General features: G+C 38.0%; 1 protein-coding gene and 1 pseudogene across 3 annotated transcripts in view; one reads left to right on the top strand and one right to left on the bottom strand.

The window, feature by feature from the left end:
• Positions 1 to 22,545, top strand: part of PNPLA4 (patatin like phospholipase domain containing 4) — a 248,908-nt gene that overhangs the window by 95,171 nt on the left and 131,192 nt on the right. Inside the window, exon 8 of one of the 3 annotated variants that reach the window (XM_077987866.1) lies at positions 3,765 to 9,149. The exons of the other annotated variants lie outside the window; for them this stretch is intronic. Within the exon in view, the coding sequence (XP_077843992.1) occupies positions 3,765 to 3,774 (10 nt within the window). The 3' untranslated portion in view covers positions 3,775 to 9,149. Of the gene's footprint in view, positions 1 to 3,764; positions 9,150 to 22,545 lie in introns of those variants that run through there. 3 annotated transcript variants of the gene reach the window in all.
• LOC708035 (variable charge X-linked-like pseudogene) overlaps positions 1 to 22,545 on the bottom strand; it is a 93,046-nt pseudogene that overhangs the window by 6,077 nt on the left and 64,424 nt on the right.

Below are 22,545 nucleotides of genomic sequence, written 5' to 3'. Positions count from 1 at the left end.
TTTACTTTTGTGTCCTTTTGTATCCTTTTTCTTCATAGGTCTAATGAGTCGTTGATACTGTACTGTATGGATGTACTGTACTGTATGGATGGCTCTCTCTTTTCACTGTATTATCTAGAAATGAAATACAATCCATGGCAGGAAGCACAAAGAGGAGTTTGGCAGTTAGGCCTCCTTATGTCTCAGAATTGTGTCCTGAGAAACATAACTGAGAAAATGGCTTCTGGACACCAGAGGACACTTGAGATTCTCAGAGACAAGGCATGAACAGTCCCAACAAAAGACTGTCCTTCTCACTCATTTGATGTTTGTATCAGCTGAAAACCAAAAGATTGTGAAGCAACACTGGAATGGAGACAAGGCACAACATAAAACATAAAGAATACATGAAGACAAAGTCCATCAGAAAACCCTGAAGAATTTGGTACTCCTGAGTGTTCATATTGAGTAGTTTGGGAAGCTTGGGCTGAAAATTTAGGTCAACATTTGTGGATGGCTATATATATATATATATACATATATATATATCCTTTACCTATGAACTCATATGGGTTGAAAACATGACTTGGCCAGTAGTGGTGGCTCATGCCTATACTCCTAACAGTTTGGGAAGCAGAGACGGGCGGATTGCCTGAGCTCAGGAGTTTGAGATCAGCCTGGGCAACATGGTGAAACCCTGTCTCTACTAAAATACAAAATATTAGCCAGGTGTGTTGGCATGTGCCTGTAATCCCAGTTATTCGGAAGACTGAGGCAGAAGAATCACTTGAATCCGGGAGGCGGAGGTTGCAGTGAGCTGAGATTGTGCCACTGCACTTCAGCCTGGGTAACGGAGTGAGACTCTGTTCAAAACCACCACCACCACCAACAACAAAAACATGACTCTTAAAAGGTGTATAATTCTCTCTTCATTATTTACCTACATAGGTATACTTTTTGCTGAGAAGAGAAAACATACACATTTATTCCTAGGGGTGAATCTTTTTCCTTCCCCTGATCTCCTGCTATTTCTCGAATTAAAATTCAAGGAATATTGTGTGGGCTTTTATGAGTAACAGTAGATGCAATGTGCAATAATTCATTTGCAAAATTATAAAAACACTACCCAAATCGACATCTCTGTAATACGTTTCTCTAGAGAAGACAAGGATATAACATCAAATTGCCTCTCAATGAGTGTATACGCGAAGGCCCAAGAAGTGTGTATCTGCAATGCCCTGATAAACTGTTGACTTCAAAAGGACTGCACACAGTTTGCTCTCAAGCATCAACAATCAGAAGTAAAGCACTTGGCCTTTTTCAGAGTCTCCAGATATTTCTATCGATCCAAGAACCACATTTCCTGTGCAACAATAGTCCTGAATCTTGCTGCTGTTTTTGGACCTTTTCCTATCTGGTATTTGGGAAAGCAGTTTGTCAGGGAGGAAGGAGAATGACAGAGTAGACATTGAGTACCTCTATATATTTCATAGCCCCTATCGAGAGGCTCAGTATAAGAGTTAGAGGGGTGACTCATTCCTGACAACCTCATATGATTACAGGAGGGCCTTACTTCCTTCTTCTGAGGCTGCCCTTCCTTATTCCATTTGATAGTCTCTGCCAGTGCTAGAAAATTAATGATAGTCACCCAAAAGCTTCCCCTGTGTCTGAACGCAGAACATAATTAGGACATTATCATCATCATCATCATCATCATCATCATCAGATAAGAATTTCTGGTACCATCAGCAGCATAGCAATATATCCTTGTCCTTTTCTGATACACTGAAAAAATCAAAATGAAATGATTCATACCTCACACTCCGTTTAAGCATGGCCACTGGAGCCCACATAGCATTAACTTCAAGAACAATGATAGAAATGTCCTTATGCGAAGCACATCTCACTCTCTGTAACAGTTCAAACTCCATAAATGTCAGCAAACTGCCTTCTGGGAAGAACGGATAAAAAAGGCTAAATTGCTACAAATCTATGCCCCCGAAAGAGACAATAGGAAATCATTTTGCAATAGCCAAGTGCACAAAATATAATATTATAAAATACGGAGCTGGAAATCACAAATTGGAAATAAAAATGGGGACCTCAACCCCTGCAGAAAGTGAGATAATCAGCTACTATATAATGACTAAGAAAAAAGGGGAGAAGAGCTACAATTTACAATAATAACAAACCATTATTCTGAAGTGAAGTTGGAAAGATAATCTTTACAATATGGAGAGAAAGATGGAATTAAACCAATGCTACAAAATGATTTGTTCATATCTGAAGAGGCAGTGTGAGTGAATCATGTTCGCACAAACACTTTATTTTCCCATGTCAATAGAGTTATTGCATATGAATTTTCAATTTTATTTGTTCAAAACATGATTTTATAATTTTAAACAAAGAGGCAATTTTAGCAAAGCAGGATATGAAACATGTCTGGGATAAGTACCCTTTTTGAGAAAGAGCTCAGGCTTTTTCCTATTCAATAGTGATGTTTTAGACTCATGGTCTCTCATGAATGACTCCTTGTAGGGGGTAGGGGGATGGATAATCATTCAAGTTAGAATTGTTAGTTCTGATACTGGCAATAAGTTCGGGTTGGGTTTTGTAATATCTTCCATCATTTATATCGCTTACTTCTTTTGGAAGAGCATTTTCCTCGATAATCTACTCACACCCTGCATCTCGTCCAGCAGCAAGTTTTCATCTGTGTCTTGCAAATGTGCTATGAATCTGATGGCTTTGGCCCATGTCTGCTTGCACCTCCTGTCTGAGCCCCTAGGCCATTCTGCTTTTCTCACAATACCCCTTCACACCACCTTCCACTTGGTAACCGGAATGGTCCTATAAAATTGTAAATCAGGCCTTCTTATTGAGAGGCTACTAACCTGTCCATCGCTCTCCATCTAAAGTAATGAAACCCATCTTTTCCCCATGGTACATCACTTTTATCTCTCTGAGTTTTCCTCTTACAACTCTCTCTCCTCCTGTTCATTATGCTGTGAACGCATCACACCTTTCTAGAACCTTTATCTCAGCAGTTTATCTTGCCAGTTCTTAGTTGCACTGCCAGAAATACATACTCCTCACATTTATTTTTCATGGTAGGTTCCTTCTCACCACTCAATTTTCTGCTCACTTGTTGCATCCACCAACTTATGCAGCTGTACCTGCCCCCAACTTACCCGTTGGCCTGTTACTCTTTCCTTTTCTTCATAGAGGCTCATCTCATCCAATGTCATCTTCTGTTCCATTACCCTCTTTCATTTTCTTCATTGTTCCTAATTTTAACCAATAACAGCTGTTTTAGTGTGTTATGTACCATCTGTCTCACACCGATTTAAGTATCAGCTCCAGAAGACAAAAAGCCTTGTGGTTTTGTTCATTATTCTCTTTCTAGCACCTAAAACCACTCAGAACCCAGAATGCAATCTTTAAGTGTTTGTTGAGTTAATGAATGACTCCATTCCTTGGTGTTTTCAGGAAACAGGACAATAGACAGGCAGCCAAGCTAGGATCTGGGAGTTGATGCCCTGAATTTGCTCCAGTGCTGTCTGTCCCTTCCTGGCATTGCTGTTAGAAGCTTCTCTGAAGTGGTTATTGCGGCCAGCAGCACACTCCCCAGGCCCTTCAGAATGGCCCCAGCTAACTTGCTAGCAGTTCCCATTAGCCATCCTGAGCCAGCACCGACATTTATTTACTCACCACTCAGAACCTGTGAGTGGTCATTATTTGCCTTTTTTTTTTTTTTTTTTTTTTTTTTTTTTTTTTTTACCCAGTCCTCTGTGAAGCAATGACTATGGCCATGTGGATGAGATAGCAACAGCAAAGGTGATGCTTCCATGAGGACATATCAAATACTGCATTGCCCAGGTGTGACTATCAAGAAATAGTCCTAGCAAGCTGCAAGTCCTCTCTTCTTTCTTTTCGATGTTGCCAGGAGGATGGTGTCCTTGGTGGTGGTAGGTATGACTCATGGTACACGGTGGTATGTGTGAGTGAAGGTGTGTGTGAATGTGTGTGACCCTGTGTCTGTATGCCTGTGAGTGAATTTGTGTGAGTACATGCATGACTCTGTGTGTGTGGGTGGGAGGAGGGCTTTGCTGCTGATGGAAGAGAGCCTGAGAGCACACGGGACAGGTAGGTGAACTGAACTTTCATTCCTGCTTGCCACTCAAGCATTTCTCTCCTTCATATGGGAGCGAACAGGACATTTTGTTACTGATTGGAGATGGCTCACACGCGAAAAACTGGTTTCCCCCAAAAAATGTTTATAGTCATGCACTGATTAATGATGGGGATACATTCTGAGAAATGTGAGATTGGGCAATTTTGTCATTGTGCAAACATTAGAGAGTGTGCTTGCACAAACCTAGATGGCATAGTCGACTACTCACCTAGGCTATATGGTATAGCCTATTGCTCCTAGGCTACAAATCTGAACAGCATGGTACTGTACTGAATATGGAAGGCAATTGTAATACAATGGTATTTTCATATCTAAACATAGAAAAGGTAATGTGTTGTGCTACAATATTAGTAGGTGATAGAATATTTTCAGCTCCATTATAATCTTATAGGACTACCATTGTATATGTGGTCCATCATTGATCAAAATGCCATTATGCTGTGCATGACTATACTTTTGTTTTTCATTTCAGTCATAACAATACAACACCAACAACAATTATAATGATAAATATCCATTTTCTGCTTACTTTTGCCAAGCACTTTTCTAGGAAGATTACACATGTTAATTTACTTAATTCTTGTAGCACCCATGGATTAGGTATTTTTCTCATCATTAGTGTTTTGTCGATGGAACAATGGAAGAACAAAAATAATTTTGCAATATGTACATTGGCAAAATTGATATGCATGGAAATATGACTTGCAGGACTGATTTATAGCACACCCTTTGGGATAAACCTTTGTCTTCCCACAATTATAGAGAAAGAAGAAGGGCATTTGATATGGAGTTAAATGGCATAAATGGCCCTTGACCTAGCTGACAAAAAGAACAACTCTTGCCCCTTATTAGGATATCACTTTCAGCCTCAATTTTCTCACTATGAAATGAGATTAGCGCCTGCCTCACAGAATATTGAGGAAATTAAATGAGCAAATGTATGTGAGAAGACATTTTAAACTGCAAGCACTATATTAACATGATATATTTAAAGCACACCATCAACTGACAATTGCCTGGGTCCTGTAGCTATTTGGGTCCTTTAGCTATTTCAATGTAATTCACCAGTATAGGTTTGTAGAGGAATATGACAAATGAAGATTGGTGTTTCAGAATTATCTAATCGTCATCTCTAAAGATACACTCTTGCAACTACATGTAATGGAAACATTTACTTCCGCTCCCGTCCCTTCAATTATGATAATGTCCTCTGTAAACTTCTCCTGCATATATTAGCTAATATATTTTCTGATACCCATTTCAGCCCCTTGGAGAAACTCCTCTTAGGATCCTTTCAAGCATCCTAAGCCTCCTAGACTTTTTGGCTTCTTTGTATTTCATTTGATGCATTGTTCCTCTTTTATTGTTTTTAATTTTCATCACCTAGACACAGCCTTCACATAATCATCTTTCATGTTTCTGAATACTGCTTCCATTCTGATGGTTCTTCTTTCCCTTTCCTCACTAACTATGGACCTCCTTAACATTTTGACCTAAGGAGCTCACTTATCCACTCATGCATGTGTCTCTTTTCAGAGATCTAATTAGTTTTTAAGATGTGCTGTGGGCGGTTCTAGGCAAAATTACATCAGTGACATTTTACATCTTCTCCCTCACCTCTCTGCCTTTTCTCAGTGTTGCCCAATTGCCTGTTTCTCTGATGCTCTTATAAAGTTCCAAGTGTCTCAGGGCCCCCTTCCTGTACAACATGCAGGATTTTCTGGTAATTTTTTGTCGAATTCCATCATCAAATCTTAGCATTTCTGAGCTTACTGCATTGTCAGGGGGTAACAACCAAACTAACGAAATCAAGATTTTACAACATTTTTATTTTGACCAAGCCCGTTCCTGCTTACATTTAAAGAAGTAGATAAATTCTGAACAAGAGAAGAAAGAGAGTGAGAAGAAGGAGGGGAAGGAGAAAAAGCAGAAGGAGAAAGAAGAGGGAGAACTAAGTAGAAATCTGGGAGGGTTTTGTTAGCTTCAGGTTGCATCACAGGGATAGATGCTAAATCATTTAGAGCACTTAAGAGATTTTCTTGAATGTTTATAACAGGGTAGAAAGTTCTTGTCCAGGAGGAGATCCCAAGTCTCACCAGGCATAAGACCTGCTACCAGAGGTGTTGTCTAATCTAATCTTGCTTTGAAGGGACTACTCTGATTTATTTGTATGTTTTAATAACTTCAAAAAGATGTAATGAACATTTCTTTTTCATTTTATGCCTTGCCCCTACTTTTTTTTCTTTTTTACTTTTTTCTTTTTCTTTTCTTTTTTTTTTTTTTTTGTTTGTTTGTTTTTGAGACAGGGTGTTGCTCTGTTGCCAAGTCTAGAGTTCAGTGGCACTATCATAGCTCACTGCAGCCTTGAACTCCTGGGCTCAAGTGATCCTTCCACCTCAGCCTCCTGAGTATGTGGGACCACAGGCATGCATCACCATGCCTGATTAATTTTTTAAGTTTTTTTTGGAGAGATGGGTTCGTCCTATGTGGCCCAGGTTCATCTCAAACTCCTGGGCTCAAGCAATTTGCCCACCTCAGCCTCACAAAGTGCTGGAATTATAGGCATGAGCCACCATGCCCAGCCTCCTTCCCTCTTTTGCACACTATGAACCTTTACTAATCCATCCATCCATCCATCCATCCCATCATTCTATATATTGTCTTACCCTCATTCATTTGTTTAATAAATATTAATCGAGTACTTTTTCAAGCCAGATACTGTGCCATGTTGCAGAAGCAGACCCAGTCCTTACTTACTGTTTAGCAGGAGAGAAAGGCATCACATTCAGAGGTTCCAGTAAACCCAGAGGTATTCACATAGAACCCGAATAACACTTTATAACCTCCACTCCCCTGTTCACTTCACTTCTGCATACAAAACAAAGTTTTCAGTAACAATCCATTGCCCTTTCATCCGGCATTGCTCTCTTTCACTAAGAAAGATGTCACAATAGTAAAGTGAAGTTGTGGGCACAGGAAAGGAAACAGATAACTCACTTATTGTCAATCATAAGTAGAGCCTGGCAAAGTGGTCTCCTTGCTGAACAGGCTTTAAAGGTAACATCAACCCCCATTTTCACCTAAAACCATGTGAAAAGCTGCAGTCCTACCCCAACCCCTGAAACAACTCTGGCAGTGTCCAAACTAATATCCCAATGTCTAGGACACCCTTGGGGGCTTAAGCCCCATGTCCGCAGCAGCCTTCAATCTGCAACTTTGCATTTAGCGATTGACTTGGTTTGCCCACAGACATCCTGACATCCATACCAAAAATATTAGACTGATAGTTTGTATGCTTTATTTATAAACCACCCCATGTTCCTTCAGCCAAGGCACACTGACCTCCTGGCAGTCCCGTCCACCAGAAAACATCCTCAGTTTTGTGTTTTCCCTGTTCCTTCTGCAGTACATATATATAGTCCATAAACTGACATTGGAATTCCTAGTCTACTTTGCATGTAAATTCTTGAACATCCAAAGTGGCTTTTTCATTTTATATGCAACGAATCAGTAATAAAAGCCAACTTCTTTAATTCATTCACTGTATTCCTCTGGAGGGAAATGCAAGTAATAAAAATCATGTTAGGACAAGCATATTAGGTGTACTTCTCTGCTCTGAGGTACTATGCTTTTATTTGATTTACGATGAGCCTCAGACTATACAAATAGATAAATAGTTCATAGGAATTAATTCTCTTGTTGGTAAAATATTATTTTATTAAGTTTTATTGGATTTTAAACATTGTGCCGTTAACCAAAGGTGTATTAGACTTTCCCAAGTGGATGTTTTCTGTTTAATAAGTGAATTAAAGTTCAAAATAATAGATAACTTTAAAATACTTTTGAGTGCAAAAGTTTTGAGTGCAAAATTTTGTTGATTTAAATGGCAAGTTATTAAATGACTTATTATGTAGAAGGTCTTGCTCATTGAAATACCACCATATAGCCATAAAAATTCTAGTTTTAAATGTCAAAAGAGAAGGTGGACTCTAGTATAAATTAATTTAATCCTTTAGAGTCCATACAAATATTGGAAATAGCCTCCTTGTGGAACAAAAATCTTTTAAAAAAATCACACACACACAGAAATATATTTGTACTATATGTATGATTGTATGTACTGCATATATGTGTGTACACATACTACTGAAAAAATCATATGTATGTATATATATTTGTACTATAGATATGATTTTTTAGAGTTATGTATGCATGCACACATGTTTGCATGCACACATAAGTACATGTACCTATGTAAACACAGATACACCCACACCTACATATGGAAGCATTTGAACCATTGAACCTTGTACTATATACAGAATGCTATGTCACATTATTTATTTATTTTTGAGACAGAGGCTGGCTCTGTCACCCAGTCTGGAGTACATTGGTATGCTCTTGGCTCAATGCAACCTCCGCCTCCCAGGCTCAAGCGATTCTCCTGCCTCAGCCTCCCGAGTAGCTGGGATTACAGGCACATGCTACCACGCCCGGCTAAATTTTGTATATTTACTAGAGATGGGGATTTTGCCATGTTACCCAGGCTGGTCTCGAACTCCTGAACTCAAGAGATCTGCCCACCTCAGCCTCCCAGAATGCTGGGATTACAGGTGTGAGCTACCACACCTGACCCTATGTCATATATATTTAAATATAATTTTATACAAATTGACAAATATTCAGTATAAATATATTAACTATGTTAATCCTCAAAATAGGTATTAGAGTGAATTAATGAAAATATGGCCAGATTCCTTACTCTGGGGCAAAGAGCAAATGTTCTAATGAGAAGGATATAGGTCAATAGGGGGGGTTGTAATAACACCTGGTCTAGCAGTATATGATTAAAAACCATGGATTATCTTTGGCTTGGTATTTTCAACACAAATCTTGAGTAGGAAAACAAATTGCGAAATGGTGTGCTATATTTTCTTCCCTAGATTTCCAAAATAAAGCTCTTTATTCACATGCACTTTTTTTTGCATTGCTTATGTTTCCATGGGTTAAAAAAAAAAGTTTTCATCGAACCCTACTTGAGATATGATTAGGCAAAAAATTGTCTAGCAGTTTTTAGATAATCAGGAATAAAAACTAAACTCTTGAGACAAGTATTTCGATTCTTGTTCATTTTAAGCCTGCTGCCACTAATAAGCTACCATCTCAATTATGAAATGCATTTTTGGAACTTAGCAATGCTATCATAATATTAGAACATGTTATTAGTCAGTACGTGGAAGGGTGGTGGATCATTAAAAAAAGCCAAATTAAAGTCTTTCTTGGTTGACACATACAAGGAGCACATGAAATACTCTTAATTTAAAAAGAAAGGAACTTAGAATAAAATAATCAAAGAATGCCTCTAGAATTAACCTGAACTTGTAGCAAAAGCAAGGTTTGGATTTGCATTTCTATTCTCCTGCTTCAACTAATTATTTCTTCCTATAGGATGTAGAAAGCAATACTGTCCCTAAACTGTCATGGGGAAGATTTCAGCAATTTTAATTGAGATAATATTTTTAAAGGTGTTGATACACAGTAGAAACTCAGTAACTTTCTATTCCTTTCTTGCATGAAAACTGTGAATATCAACATTAGGTTTAGTATGCATATGATCTTGAAAGCCTCATTGGAGAGGGGCAATAGGGTTGTGCATACATATACTATCGCTTTGATCTTCTTCTCCAAGATGCAAACTGAGTCTGAGATTTTAAGAGATTTTTCTTGCATCCTCAGAGCTCCAACTTGGCCAGAACTCCTGACCCCAAGATCTAATACTCACATCACAGTGTTCTCCAGGAAAGACTAGAGCTCGGCAGTCCAGGCAGCCTAAGAAGTTCCTGCATAAAGTTAAGAAGTCCCCCATGGCTCATTATCACAAAGATAAGATCCTGCTTGTTGTACTCAGAATCAAATATATCCTCCTCAATCTTATGTCAGCACTTTTAAAGTTGCAACTGACAGCCAGTGGTATTCAAACTTTAAGATACCAAATAATCACCCCAAGTGCTTGTTAATAATAAGATTGCCAGAAGTAGTGCCTGGAAGCTTCCCCTTAAATAAGGTTGCCAGGTGATGCTGATGCCTTTATCCTAAGGGCACCATCTTGAAAACCACAGAGAGGTAGCTGTTTATGGAGGATATCTGCCAACACACAGAAGTACTTCTGGTTTAAAATTGATGTCTCTCACCATTTGCATTCAACTAAGCCTTCTTTCTCTATTAAACAATTTTTTTAGTTAAAAAAGAGACCTACATATTGGTTAAAGAAAAATGATTTATGCATACCTATTTAGAGGCAGAGATTATATAGAAATCTGCCATCAGTATAGCATATGTCCATTAATTGCATTTTTCTACCTGTAAATAACATTATTCCAGGTTTGCTTCCCTAATCACCTTATACAAAGTTGCCCACATTCTCCTTTTACTCTCTTTCAATCTGAAATACATAACTTTTTCTTCATAGCGTTTAACTCCATTTAAAGAAATAATCTTTTGAAATATAATTTTGCTTGATAATTCTCTGCTCCTCACCGCAATTGAATGTAAGTTCTATAGTATCTGTCGACTTCAGAGCAGTGTTTTAAAAATCAGAAAGGTTCAATGAATATTGAATAAAGTTGAGGAGGGATGGAGGGAGGGAAGGAAAGAAGGAAAGAGAGAGAGAGAGAAAGAGAAGGAAAGAGAGAGAGAGAGAAAGAGGAAGAAAGAAAGAAAGAAAGAAAGAAAAAGAAAGAAAGAAGGAAGGAAGGAAGGAAGGAAAAAGAAAGAAAGAAAGAAAAGAAAGAAAGAAGGAAAGGAGGGAGGGAGGGAAGAAAGGAAGGAAGGAAGGAAGGAAGGAAAGAAAAGAAAGGAGGGAAGGAAGGAAGGATGGAAGGAAGGAAGGAAGGAAGAAGAAATAGCTGAGTTATGTGGTCACTATGCTTAACTTAGTGAGAAATTTCCAGGACTTTCCCCAAATTAGACTCCCACAAGTGGTGAGTAAGCATTCATATTTTTGACAACACTTGAAATTGTCAGAATTTTCCACTTAAACTAGACTAGTGGGTATAGAGTGGAGTTGCATTGTGATATAATTGACATTTCCCTGATAACTAATGATATTGAGCAATATTCCGTGTAATTATTGGCCATTTACATTTCTTCTTATGTAATGTGTCTTTTGCTATCTTTAATTGGCTTTTTTGATCTGTATTATTGAGTTATCAGAGTTCTTTATATATATTGAATTCCATTACATTATTAGATTAGTATTGCTAATGTTTTCTTCCATTCCGTGTCTGACTTTTTTGTGTGTATTAGTGTATTCCAGAGAAAAGGTTTTAACATGGATGAAGTCTAGTTTATCAATTCTTTACTTTTATAGTTTATAGTTTTATGTCTTATCCCCATGGTTGCAGATTTTTCTCTTATGATTTATTCCAGAAATGTTACTGTGTTAGCTTTTGTGTATAGGCCAATGAATTTATTTTGTGTTAATGCATTTGTAGTGAGATAAGCGTTGAGTTCTCAATACACACACACAGAACAAACATGTTCTTTAAAAATACTACAAGAAATAACTCTACTTTGCTCATAAATTTTCTAAGCTTTATGTTCCTGTGCTGTGTGAGTATATAACTTCCACTTAAATACATGTGTATATGTGATAAATAAATTTGAAAAGCATGAGTTCATCTTTTCAAGGAATAGTTCAAATGTTGCCCTCTTCATGTGGGTCCCTTTTTTATTGATGCAACACTTCCCTGCCTGTCCACTTAGTATCCACACATGGCAGTGCCTCTCCATTTCTGCTGTCCAACATCCAGATCACTCCCAAACCCCACCAGCTGACCAAGCTCAACCACTTTTCACCAATTCTACAACTTTTGTCTTCCACCTGGACTACTGGGTTGCGGTTAATTCTGCTTATTGGAGGTAGTTGTGCTCTAAGAGGTCATCACAAACACTGAATACGGAACCATTTCTTCTTAGAAAATTCAGGGTTAGGTTCCCATGAGCCCCAGTTTCATTTTCATCAACCAACCAATATATAACTTTGTTTTGGTTGTGTTTTCGTGCAAACATACTTTACTGGATATATATTGTTGATTCACCAACATTAAACTGACACCCAACTGCACTGTCATGCATGCATAAATGAGGCGTATCTAAGACATGTATTTCCTCTGTAAGGCAGGCACATCACAACTGCCTTGTGTTTGGGAACACTAGGCAGCACTTCAGCACTGCATTTGTGGGCCATTGTAAACAGCAAAAGCGCCAACAAAAAGCACAAAAATACAAACAACATAGCCCTAGATAGACCACGAAAAGAATAGTTATTTACAGTATGAGAACTGAAACAAGAAGGCAGAGTGTCTCCTTACTCAGCCTCAGCTGGGAATGTACTAGAATATTTCACCACTCTGCACATGTCCACAAAAGTACAGGGAGTATTCATTTGGGGGTTACAAATAAACTGTAGCAACTAGATGGATTTACAAATACAGAATCTGCAGGTAATGCAGGTCAACTGCAGTGTTCTAACTGGGTCTCCCTGTTCCGATTCTCACCCAGGCACCACTCAGCAGTCAAAGTGACTTATACTCAATCCACATGAATGATTATTAGACTCTTCTGCTTGACACCTTCTAGTAGCTTCCCGTAGCAATCAGGATAATAAAATTGAAGGCCCTTTTACTGCATCTGAATAAATGGTTTCAGACTCTGGCACACATATGTGCCACAAAGACTCACTTGGGATATTTCTCCAAAAGATCTCCCTCTCATTACTTCCCCCTTGTTGGTTACATTCTGACTTTCTGTTCCTCCAAGTCCCTCAAATGTCTTTGCATTTGCTCTTTCCTCATTCTCTCCTCATGTATTGCCATGGCCAACCACCTTACTCCATAAGATCTCAGCTTAAATGCCATCTTATTGAAGGAAAATTCAATGATAGTCTATTATCAGGGAGGAAATATACTTTTTCTCATCCTCATAAGCTTAGTTGGGATGAATTCCTATAACAAAAGGCAAGTCAACAGAAGGAAAAAGGAAGCTGATTCGCCGTGCTGTTCACATCATACAGGAGAAATCTCAATGAAAGGTAACTCATAGCAGTGGATTAGAACTCTGGCTTACAGGATATCTTCCACCAAGAACAATGCAATGTGCAGAGAAATGGTAAGACAAAGGAAAGTGTTTTTAGCTTCCAAGGGACAGAAATGGTGGGAAGGTAAATATATTGTAAGAAACTTAATGGAGTAAGTTTTGTTTGCAGATCTCTCTGATGCCATCTCTGGGCTGATAAGAGTTTAGAGTCATCTCCAGTAAAGGAGAATCTATATTTTCTCTTTAGACAGAAAAGCAGGAGGACAGGGCCAGCATTTCCTTCATTTTCTGCTTTCTAATTACTTTTGGCTCATAAATAATTTTTATGTTAAAGAGGCATCTTTTGTGGGACAGATCCTGGTTTCCCTCACTATCTATGGTCACAATTCCTCTCAACTCTGTGCCCTGGCTGTGTTCTGCACTTTTCTTGATCTGAAAGGGTCTTGTGTGTTTGCTTGTCTACTGGTTATTGATGTGCACGGGGATATAGAATTCCTGACAGCAGGATTCTTGTCCACTTTCATCCCTGCTGCATTTATAGCATGAAGAGCAACGTTCCTGGGACTCAGTAGTGTGCCGTACACATGCATTGAATGAATAACTTGGAAAGTACTCCTGTGTACTATTTTTATGGTACTAATTTATGTATTCGTCCCCATTTTCTCCCATTATAATGTAAGCTCCTGAGCAGCAGCAGTGACTTAGGCTCTGGCTTCACAGGAAGATTTTTTTGACTAAATCTCCCCTCCTTACTGTGTAATGTGGGGATGGCAGGATATGGGTAGCAATGAAGCCACACATTTGAATAGCTTTGGTATGTTATAAGCTAAAAATACGTTTATCAAATAAATGGTTTCAGATTCTGGCACACATGTGTTTTAGTTGTGTTTTGCTTCATAACAAATGATACTTAGTGGCTGAAATCAGCAGAGGTCTTTTTTTTCCCCCTACATATCTGCAATTTGGGCAGGTCTCCGTGGGCACAGCTTGTCTCTGTTCCATGTGACAGCTGGCTTGCTAGGAGGATAGCTGGGGGCTCCATCATTGCGAGCCTGACGGCTCACATGTCTGGAGATTTTGTTGCCTATCCCTGAGACTTCAGCTGTGGCTGCTGGCAGGGGACGTGATGTGGGACCTATCTATATGACTACCTGGCTTCTCCAAAGGATGGTGCCTGCATCCCTAGGGGAGAATGCCACAAACACTGGGAAGAAGCCATATGATCTTTGAGTACCTCGTGTTGGGAGACTTTCAGCATCACTTCCTTCTTAGACACATTGTAGGTAAGCATGTGTCCAGAATCCAGGGAAGGAAGCACTAATCCTACCTACTCATGGGAGGGCCATCAAAGACAGTACACCTCCATGTGTAGCAAGACAGTTTGTGTCCATCTATCACATTCGAATGGATCTGAATCTGGGGCAAAATGGTGTTACATGAATGCCTTTATTCTTTCATTTGCTTCTCCATAGTACGCATATGAGCATGTGTGTGCATATGTGCGTGTGTTTCACTCATGGAAGCAGCAGGGAGCAGAGGAAATAATTTTTAAAAACATTGAATTCCCTTGGACCAATGAGTTTTTTAGAGCAAGTGGAGGAGTAAAATGTAATTAATTACAGAATCGAATCTCAAAATAGAATAGGGCCCCAATAAGTAATAAATTTTCCCCAAGTCAGTTTTCTAGAAAAGTATACCAAAACATTGGTCATTGTAAGCAGTTCCCAGTGACTATTTTTGATATTCAAATCTGTAATTACAAGCCAAATACTGACGATTCCAGGAACTCTCTTGCCCTTTTGCTATTACGTCCACAGTGGAAGAGAATGCCAATGGGATTGCATCCTTTTGCTCCCACCTCAATAGGAGACATTGATCTATTTTAGTAAACTTTGTGTGTGTGTGTGTGTGTGTGTGTGTGTGTGTAGCTCATAATACTCACCCTTTGATGTCTATCTCTTTCCCATCTGTGTTGCAAATTGCCTTAGGCATTCTTTCAATGAATACTTCTGAGCTACTCTGTGTCAGGAACTGTATCAGGGTTTGGAGATACTGAGATATTAGCTATGGTATCTACCCTCAGGAGCTTCCCAGTGCAGTAGATAAGAGAGGCAACTGACTCCAAATCTTATAGTTCATTTTGAAAGGAAGATAACATTTTGTAAACTCCCAAGGAGTTTAACTAACTTAGTAGTGTCAGTTCCTTCACAAGGTCTGCATACCTGCTATGAAACCTCAGAAGCTCACTTAAACTTATAATAGCCCAGTCAATGTGAAACTTTCAAGGCAGATTATTCCCTCTCAAAGTGGAATCATTACAATTCATATGTGGATATACAAATAGATATTTATAGTGCATATATAAATGCCAACGTAGAATAATCAAAACTCAACAAATATACATCGGTATACATTTATGTATATATAATAAAACACATGAAGAAATTGGTGGAATTGGTCAATGTCTATTCTCCTAACACTCTTCTTGTCAGGGAAGAATGTATTACATCTGCAGGTGAATGTTTCTATGAAAATTTAGGTGGGTGGATATTTGGCTAAAGTTTAGCAGCTCTTATGCTGTTATGCTTTGATAAACCACCACCAAACTTCTAAATGAGCAGCCGCCTTACTCACTAATTGAATATTTTAACTTTTTTTCCTGTAGAGCTAGTGTTTCATTATATTTTCCATTTTCTGCCTTGCTTTTCATGCATTTAAAGTGCTGGAGCAGCTGTTTATTTGGAAAGGTTCCATTATGGCCATAATAATCTCCAACTAATTGCACATCAAATATTTATTTCTTGCACATTAAATTAATGAAGCAGTTTCAACAAGAGAAAAATTGGATCAGGATGGCAAACAGTGCCTATAAATTCATGAAAGATTCCCAGTTCTCTTTTGGCAGAATTCCTTTAATACAGATTAACAGTTTTTAAATGGAATATTTTTCTACTGTCTAGTTGTGACTTTTAACATATCCAAGCTTTATTGTGTAAAGTGCTTTTCTCTATTTGCTCTGGATATATCGCATTATATTTTTCAGAAACAAAAGCTAAATCAAACTATCAATTTTTAAATAAATTATTTGCATCTTTTTTTGCCTTAGATTTTATATAAATTTTTCCTATTTCTACCTTTTTTTTTTTTTCTTTGAGACAGAGTCTTGCTCTGTTGCCCAGGCACGAGTACAATAGCATGATCTCGGCTCACTGCAACCTCCACCTCCTGGGTTCAAGTGATTCTCATGCCTCAGCCTCCTGAGTAGCTAGAACTACAGGCACATGGCACCACACCTGGCTAATTTTTGTATTTTTAGTAGAGTTGTGGTTTCGCCATGTTGGTCAGGCTGCCCTTGGACTCCTGGCCTCAAGTGATCCTCCCGCCTTGGCCTCCCTAAGTGCTGGGATTACAGGCATGAGCCACCGTGCCTGGCTTAATTCTATGTTTTATACTGTAATTTTTTTTAGTGGGTGGACTTCAACTTATTTTCTATTTTATTTTAGTTTTTATTTTTTAACAGCTTTATTGAAGTATAATTGATATACACATAACTTCACATATTTAATCTGTATAATCTGATGCGTTTGGACATTTGCAAATAACTGTGATACAATCACCACAATCAAGGTAATAAACTGATACAGTTTGGCTATGTAACCACTCAAATCTCATCTTGAATTGTTGCTCCCATAACTTCCACGTGTTGTGGGAGGGACCTGGTAAGAGATAATTGAATCATGGGGGAGGTTTCCCCATACTGTTCTCGTGGTAGTGAATAAGTCTCATGAGATCTGTTGGTTTTATAAGGGGAAACCCCTTTCCCTTGGTTCTCATTCTCACTTGCCTGCCACCATGTAAGACATGCCTTTCACCTTCCACCATGATTGTGAGGCCTCTCCAGCCACGTGGAACTGAGTCCATTAAACCTCTTTTTCTTTATAAATTACCTAGTCTTGGGTATGTCTTTTTCAGCAGCATGAAAATGGACTAATACATAGACAAACTGAACATGTTCCAAAGTTTCCTTGTGTTGATTGATAGATTGATTAATTTTGTGGTAAGAGCACTTAACATGAGATCTCCCCTCTAAACGAATTCTGAAGTGTACAATACCACATTGTTAACTATAGGCATCATTGATGTGCAGATCTCTAGAACTTATTATCTAGCATAACTGAAACTTTATACCCATTGAACATGTTTCCCACTCCAGGTCCTAACAACCCCTGAGTAGCTTCCATGAGTGTGACTATTTTAGATGCCTCATCTAAGTGGAATCACAAATTATTATTTGTCCTTCTGTGACAGGCTTATTTCACTTCCAAAGCAGATATACAAATGGCCAACAGGTATATTAAAATATGCTCCACATCACGAATCCTTAGGCAAATGCAAATGAAACGATAATGAGATATCACCTCACACTTGTTAGGTTGGCTATTATAAAAAAATGATAGCAAGTGTTGGTGAGGATATGAAAAAACTGAAACCCTTGTGCACTGTTGGTGGGAATGTAAGATGGTGCAGCCATTATGGAAAGCCATATGGAAGCTCCTCAAAAAACCAAAATTAGAACTACCATATGATCTAGGAATCCCACTTCTGAGTATATATCTAAAATAATTGAAACCAGGATCTTGAAGAGCTATCTGCAGTCCCGTCTTCATAGCAGCATTATTCATAATAACCACAATGTAAAAACAGCCCGTGTCCAACAACAGATAAAGGGATTTAAAAAATGTGATCTATATACCCAATGGAATATTATTCAGTTATGAAAATCCTGCCACTTGTGACAATACAGATGAACCTGGAGGACATTTTGCTAAGTCAATGAGTGAGCTTTTAAGGCTTTGCTAATTAAAAGTAGCAGTTGGCTAAGGATTTATTCTGAACATTTATTCTGAAAACTAATTTGTACTTTCAGCTTACACTTTTTCTGTTGATACGGTCTCTGAAAAATCTCTGATACTATTTTCTTTTAGTCCTATTGCTGGTGTGTATAAAATAACTAATTGTTTTAGGAAGCAGTTTCAGAAAATAATTTCTCTAGGCAGTTGGTCTGTCAATGTTAAGGGCAATGTCTATGGATTTCTTTCATTGGAATAAATTATGTTACAATTTTACAACAGGGAAAACTTGCACAGTTGTCACCAATGATTATTGAATACTTACAATTCTTGGTAAAGAATACAGTTCCCACACAAGGCTAATGGTTGACCATTGAGTTGGTATGAGCCAATAATTATCCTTTTTTGTATCACCCTTTTGAGTAGGGTTTTGGCTTCAGTTACTTATGAATGCAACATAACTTACATTTGTTTGCAGAAAAGTTCTTTTGAGGTAGTTGTGATCTCCCTATGTTGTTTCCTTAAAACAGCAAGTTACACCAGTAACTTGTCCTCTAGGTGGGGCAGGATGGGTTTGTCTTTCTTCATTTCCACTCATTACCCTTTCTTGCACATGGTCTTTAATAGAGGAAAATAAGATGCATCACATATATGCTCTGAAAAGCAATCAACACAGCAATATTTGTTTTCTATGTATTTTACTCAAAATAATCTGATGTGTCTAAATTTCTTTTAAAGACTCACAGATTCTGATTCTACCCCTTTCTCTTCAACGCATCCCTAGGACCAAGGGCAGGAGAGGCACAAGGGGCCATGCTAACCTGCAGAAGGGCTTTGTTTGGCCAGCCTGAACCTCATGTTTACTGTCTCCTCCACCTTCTGTTCTTCCTCCTCCTCTTTGGTTTTCTTTTCCTCCTCCTCATTCTCTTCCTTCTCCTCCTTCTCTTTCCCCTTCTCCTTTCCTTCTCTTTCTCCTTCTCCTTTTCCTTCTCTTTCCCCTTCTCCTTTTCCTTCTCTTTTCCCTTCTCCCTCTCCTTCTCACTCTTCCTCTTTCCTCCCTCCCCCCTTCCCTCCCTCCCACTTTTTCTCTCCTCCTCCCTCCCCTCCTCCTTTTCCCTCCCTCCCCCTACTCTTCCCTCCCTCCCTTTCCTTTCTCCTCCTTCTTCACCTCCTTTTCCTCCTCCTTCTCCCCTGCCCCCATCCTCCTTCTCCTCCTTCTTGCAGTGGGCAAGCACTCTCCAATTGCAGACATCCCTAGTTCCCTGCTGTTCACACTCAGCCTGAATCATGCCTATGTGATAGCTGCCTGTCTCCTGCAGGCATTTGAATTTTCATCTCTGACTTAAATGATCATATGTGGCTCTCGTAAGATACAACTAAGAGGAGAAAGCGAAAATAATGTTGGTGATTATGACAGCAACTGAGACATGACACTGGGTACAACACTTACATGTATTTACTGAAGATATCGTAGTGCAATACCACTGTTTTGTTATGTACTTACTATTTTGTTATATGCCACTGTCTTTATTTTGCACTATATTTTGAAATTTGCATAAGTTACCTTTTTTTAAGTCTCACGATGGTGACACGAGTTACGTATTATAACCCAAACACATAGAGAAAAAAGCAGAATTAAACAGAATTAGTTATGTATTATAACCCAAACACACAGAGAAAAAAACATCATGTATCCAAGTTGACATGGAAATTTTGTAAGGAGTAGATTCAGGATTGCAGCATGCTTGAAAATGGGAACAGCATGTTTTTCCTCTCCAAAGCACACTACTGAATATAATTTTGATGCTACCCAAAATGTATCAGTTGAAGAAAACAGTATAGGTATGTGGTCAAAGTTGAAAGATTATAAAGAAAATAGAGACAAATACAAATTTTCTTTCAAAATACCAACATACTTGTTGTAAGGTCTTTTGGTCAAATTTGAAAGGAATAACATAAAGAATAGAAATATAGTGAAAATGAATATGTATGCATGCATACATGTAAACATGCATTCATGCACACATGGATAGATAGTCATTTTGATTCAGGGAAAAATAAATATTTAGGGAATATGTCATTAATCTTATCATATACTCTCTACCTGGAGGAATCCATGCCTTTTTCCCAAATTTTTATCAGTATCTCAGGAGATACCAATAGTCAATCTCCACGCTTCCCAGTGGTGACAACCAAAAATGTCTTCAAACATTACCAAATGTCTACTAGGGACACAATTGCCCCAGGTGTGCACTACTGCCCTAGCTCAATTCCATTTCATTGCAATGTCCCCTCGAAACTCTTCCATATTTCCTACTAGTGTATTAAGAGCTATGCAACCAATCTTTATCTAATTGTCAAAATGAAAAACCCAGCAATTACTGTTGATTATTCCCTATGAGTAGTGACAGATTTAAACTTCTTTCTGCTCCACTTACATCATTTCCAAGTCTTTGTAGAAGAAGAAATCAGATATGATTGTTTAAATTCATGGTTCTTAACTTTGTATGCACCTTAGAATCATACAAGGATTTGTTTTAAACTCCAAACACCTGGTGGCACCCCAGAAAATCAATTCATAATCTCAGAGGTGGGGGGCCACACAGGCATGACTGTCTTTGAAGTTCTTCAGATGATTCTAAAGCATAGAAACGTTTGTAAACTGCTGGTCTGGATTTTGACCAAATCTGAGGATGAGCCATGATATTGGAAACAGGATGCCTGTGTTGCATCCCTCACAAAATTTCCACATCATCTTGGGTATATGACTTCATCCAACTCTGTTTTTCTCTGTGAGTTCAGGCTATAAGGCTTAACTCATGAGACTTAAATAGATGATGTGAATTTCAAAATATAGTGAATGGCATCTATAACAAAACAGTGGTTACTAAAATAACTGTAATTTTTACTATTATTCCTTTTCAATAATTATGTTGAGCTCCTTCTTTCCATTACAATTAAGTTTTCAATAATTGTCTAGAAAACTGACTAAATAAATAATTGAATCAGGGGATTATAAGCAGGGTCATTATTTTAATCTATATGTTGGTAAACTAGAATATATATTCAAGTAATTTTTTTCAGAAAAGCTATTTGTGTGGTATATATTGTAAACCACAGCATACCTGAGCGTCTCTTTCTATTGACGTTATGCTTGAGGAAAATCTTTTTTGGGGTTGAATTCTTGAACCCTGAATCCTAACCTGTCAACACTCTGTAGACGTTACTTGATCTTTCATTGTTTGGTATTACAGAGAAGTTGGAGCCAGCCCAGGAACACTTCCATCCCATGCCACATACTTTGTTTGCCAGGGTGATTATAGACGATATTTTACTTTTATTTAAACTGTGATGATACCACACATTTTGGTTTGGTTCTATTTTTATTAAATTTTGCTCAAAGCAAAGTGAACCCAATTAATCTGCAACTCTGCAACTGTGTTTTTTCTTTTCTGTAGAAAAGTTTTCTTTTGTTACAACCTTGAATATTATTTCTGCTCCATTTGCTTTTAAATCATCTTCAAGAACACTAATTATAAGTTGATTCCTTTCTTTGTCCTTTGTATTTTTAATTTCTTTTTAAATTTATTCTATTTGTCCTATTTTTCTGCATTCTGGGAATATGCCCCATGTTTTACATGCCAGAAAATTTTTTAGTGTCAGTTACATTCTTTACAAATTACAATGCAAATTTATATTTGGTCATTGAACTTTGAATTTTTTTTAAAGTCATGTCCATGTTCATTTTATCCTGTTCTCTTCTCGTACTGCATGGTTGCCTTTGTATTTGCAATGCTGGGAGAATAAAATAAATCTGAATATTCTGAAATCCTAATGTTTAAAATATTTAAAATCCAATTTTTAAAATAACCCCAAATGCTTAGAAGCCTTATTATGTACAGGAAGATCTAGAACATTTTCTAAAATGACTCTTTAGGAAAAACAGCTCTTACCTTTTAAAAGTTTCTCTTTTTCAAAGTTAAGGTACAGACACAGCTAGAGATTTCTGTATCTTACATGTACTTCTCTGAAAAGCAGTCTCTTGCTGTGAACCATTTACACTTCTATAGATAACCCATACCAAATTAGAAAAAAAAAATTGAAGGCCTATATTTGTCCCTGCCTTGAAATAGGTTTGTATCTCATACCAGATTAACCCATGCTGTGAGGAACAGAGACAGTGAAGCACTAAGTTAGAGACTGAATCTCACCTAACAAAGTCTGAGAAAGGCAACATTTTTCTTCAAGTGCAAGTCTCCACTCCCATTTGTGAAGATTTTGTCTCTTTTCCTTCCTGTGATCTGTCTCTATGGCATTCTTTCCTGTTACAAAATCAACTATTTTCCAACAAAAGTTAGGACCTCGTGACAGGGGCCACATGACTTTTAGGCAGGAAGCAGCTATAAGGAAGTGGGTTGTTGGACA

The sequence above is a fragment of the Macaca mulatta genome, chromosome X, assembly GCF_049350105.2.
Source record: "Macaca mulatta isolate MMU2019108-1 chromosome X, T2T-MMU8v2.0, whole genome shotgun sequence".
Lineage (NCBI taxonomy): Eukaryota > Metazoa > Chordata > Mammalia > Primates > Cercopithecidae > Macaca > Macaca mulatta.
This window is presented reverse-complemented; position numbering and strand designations above follow the sequence as displayed.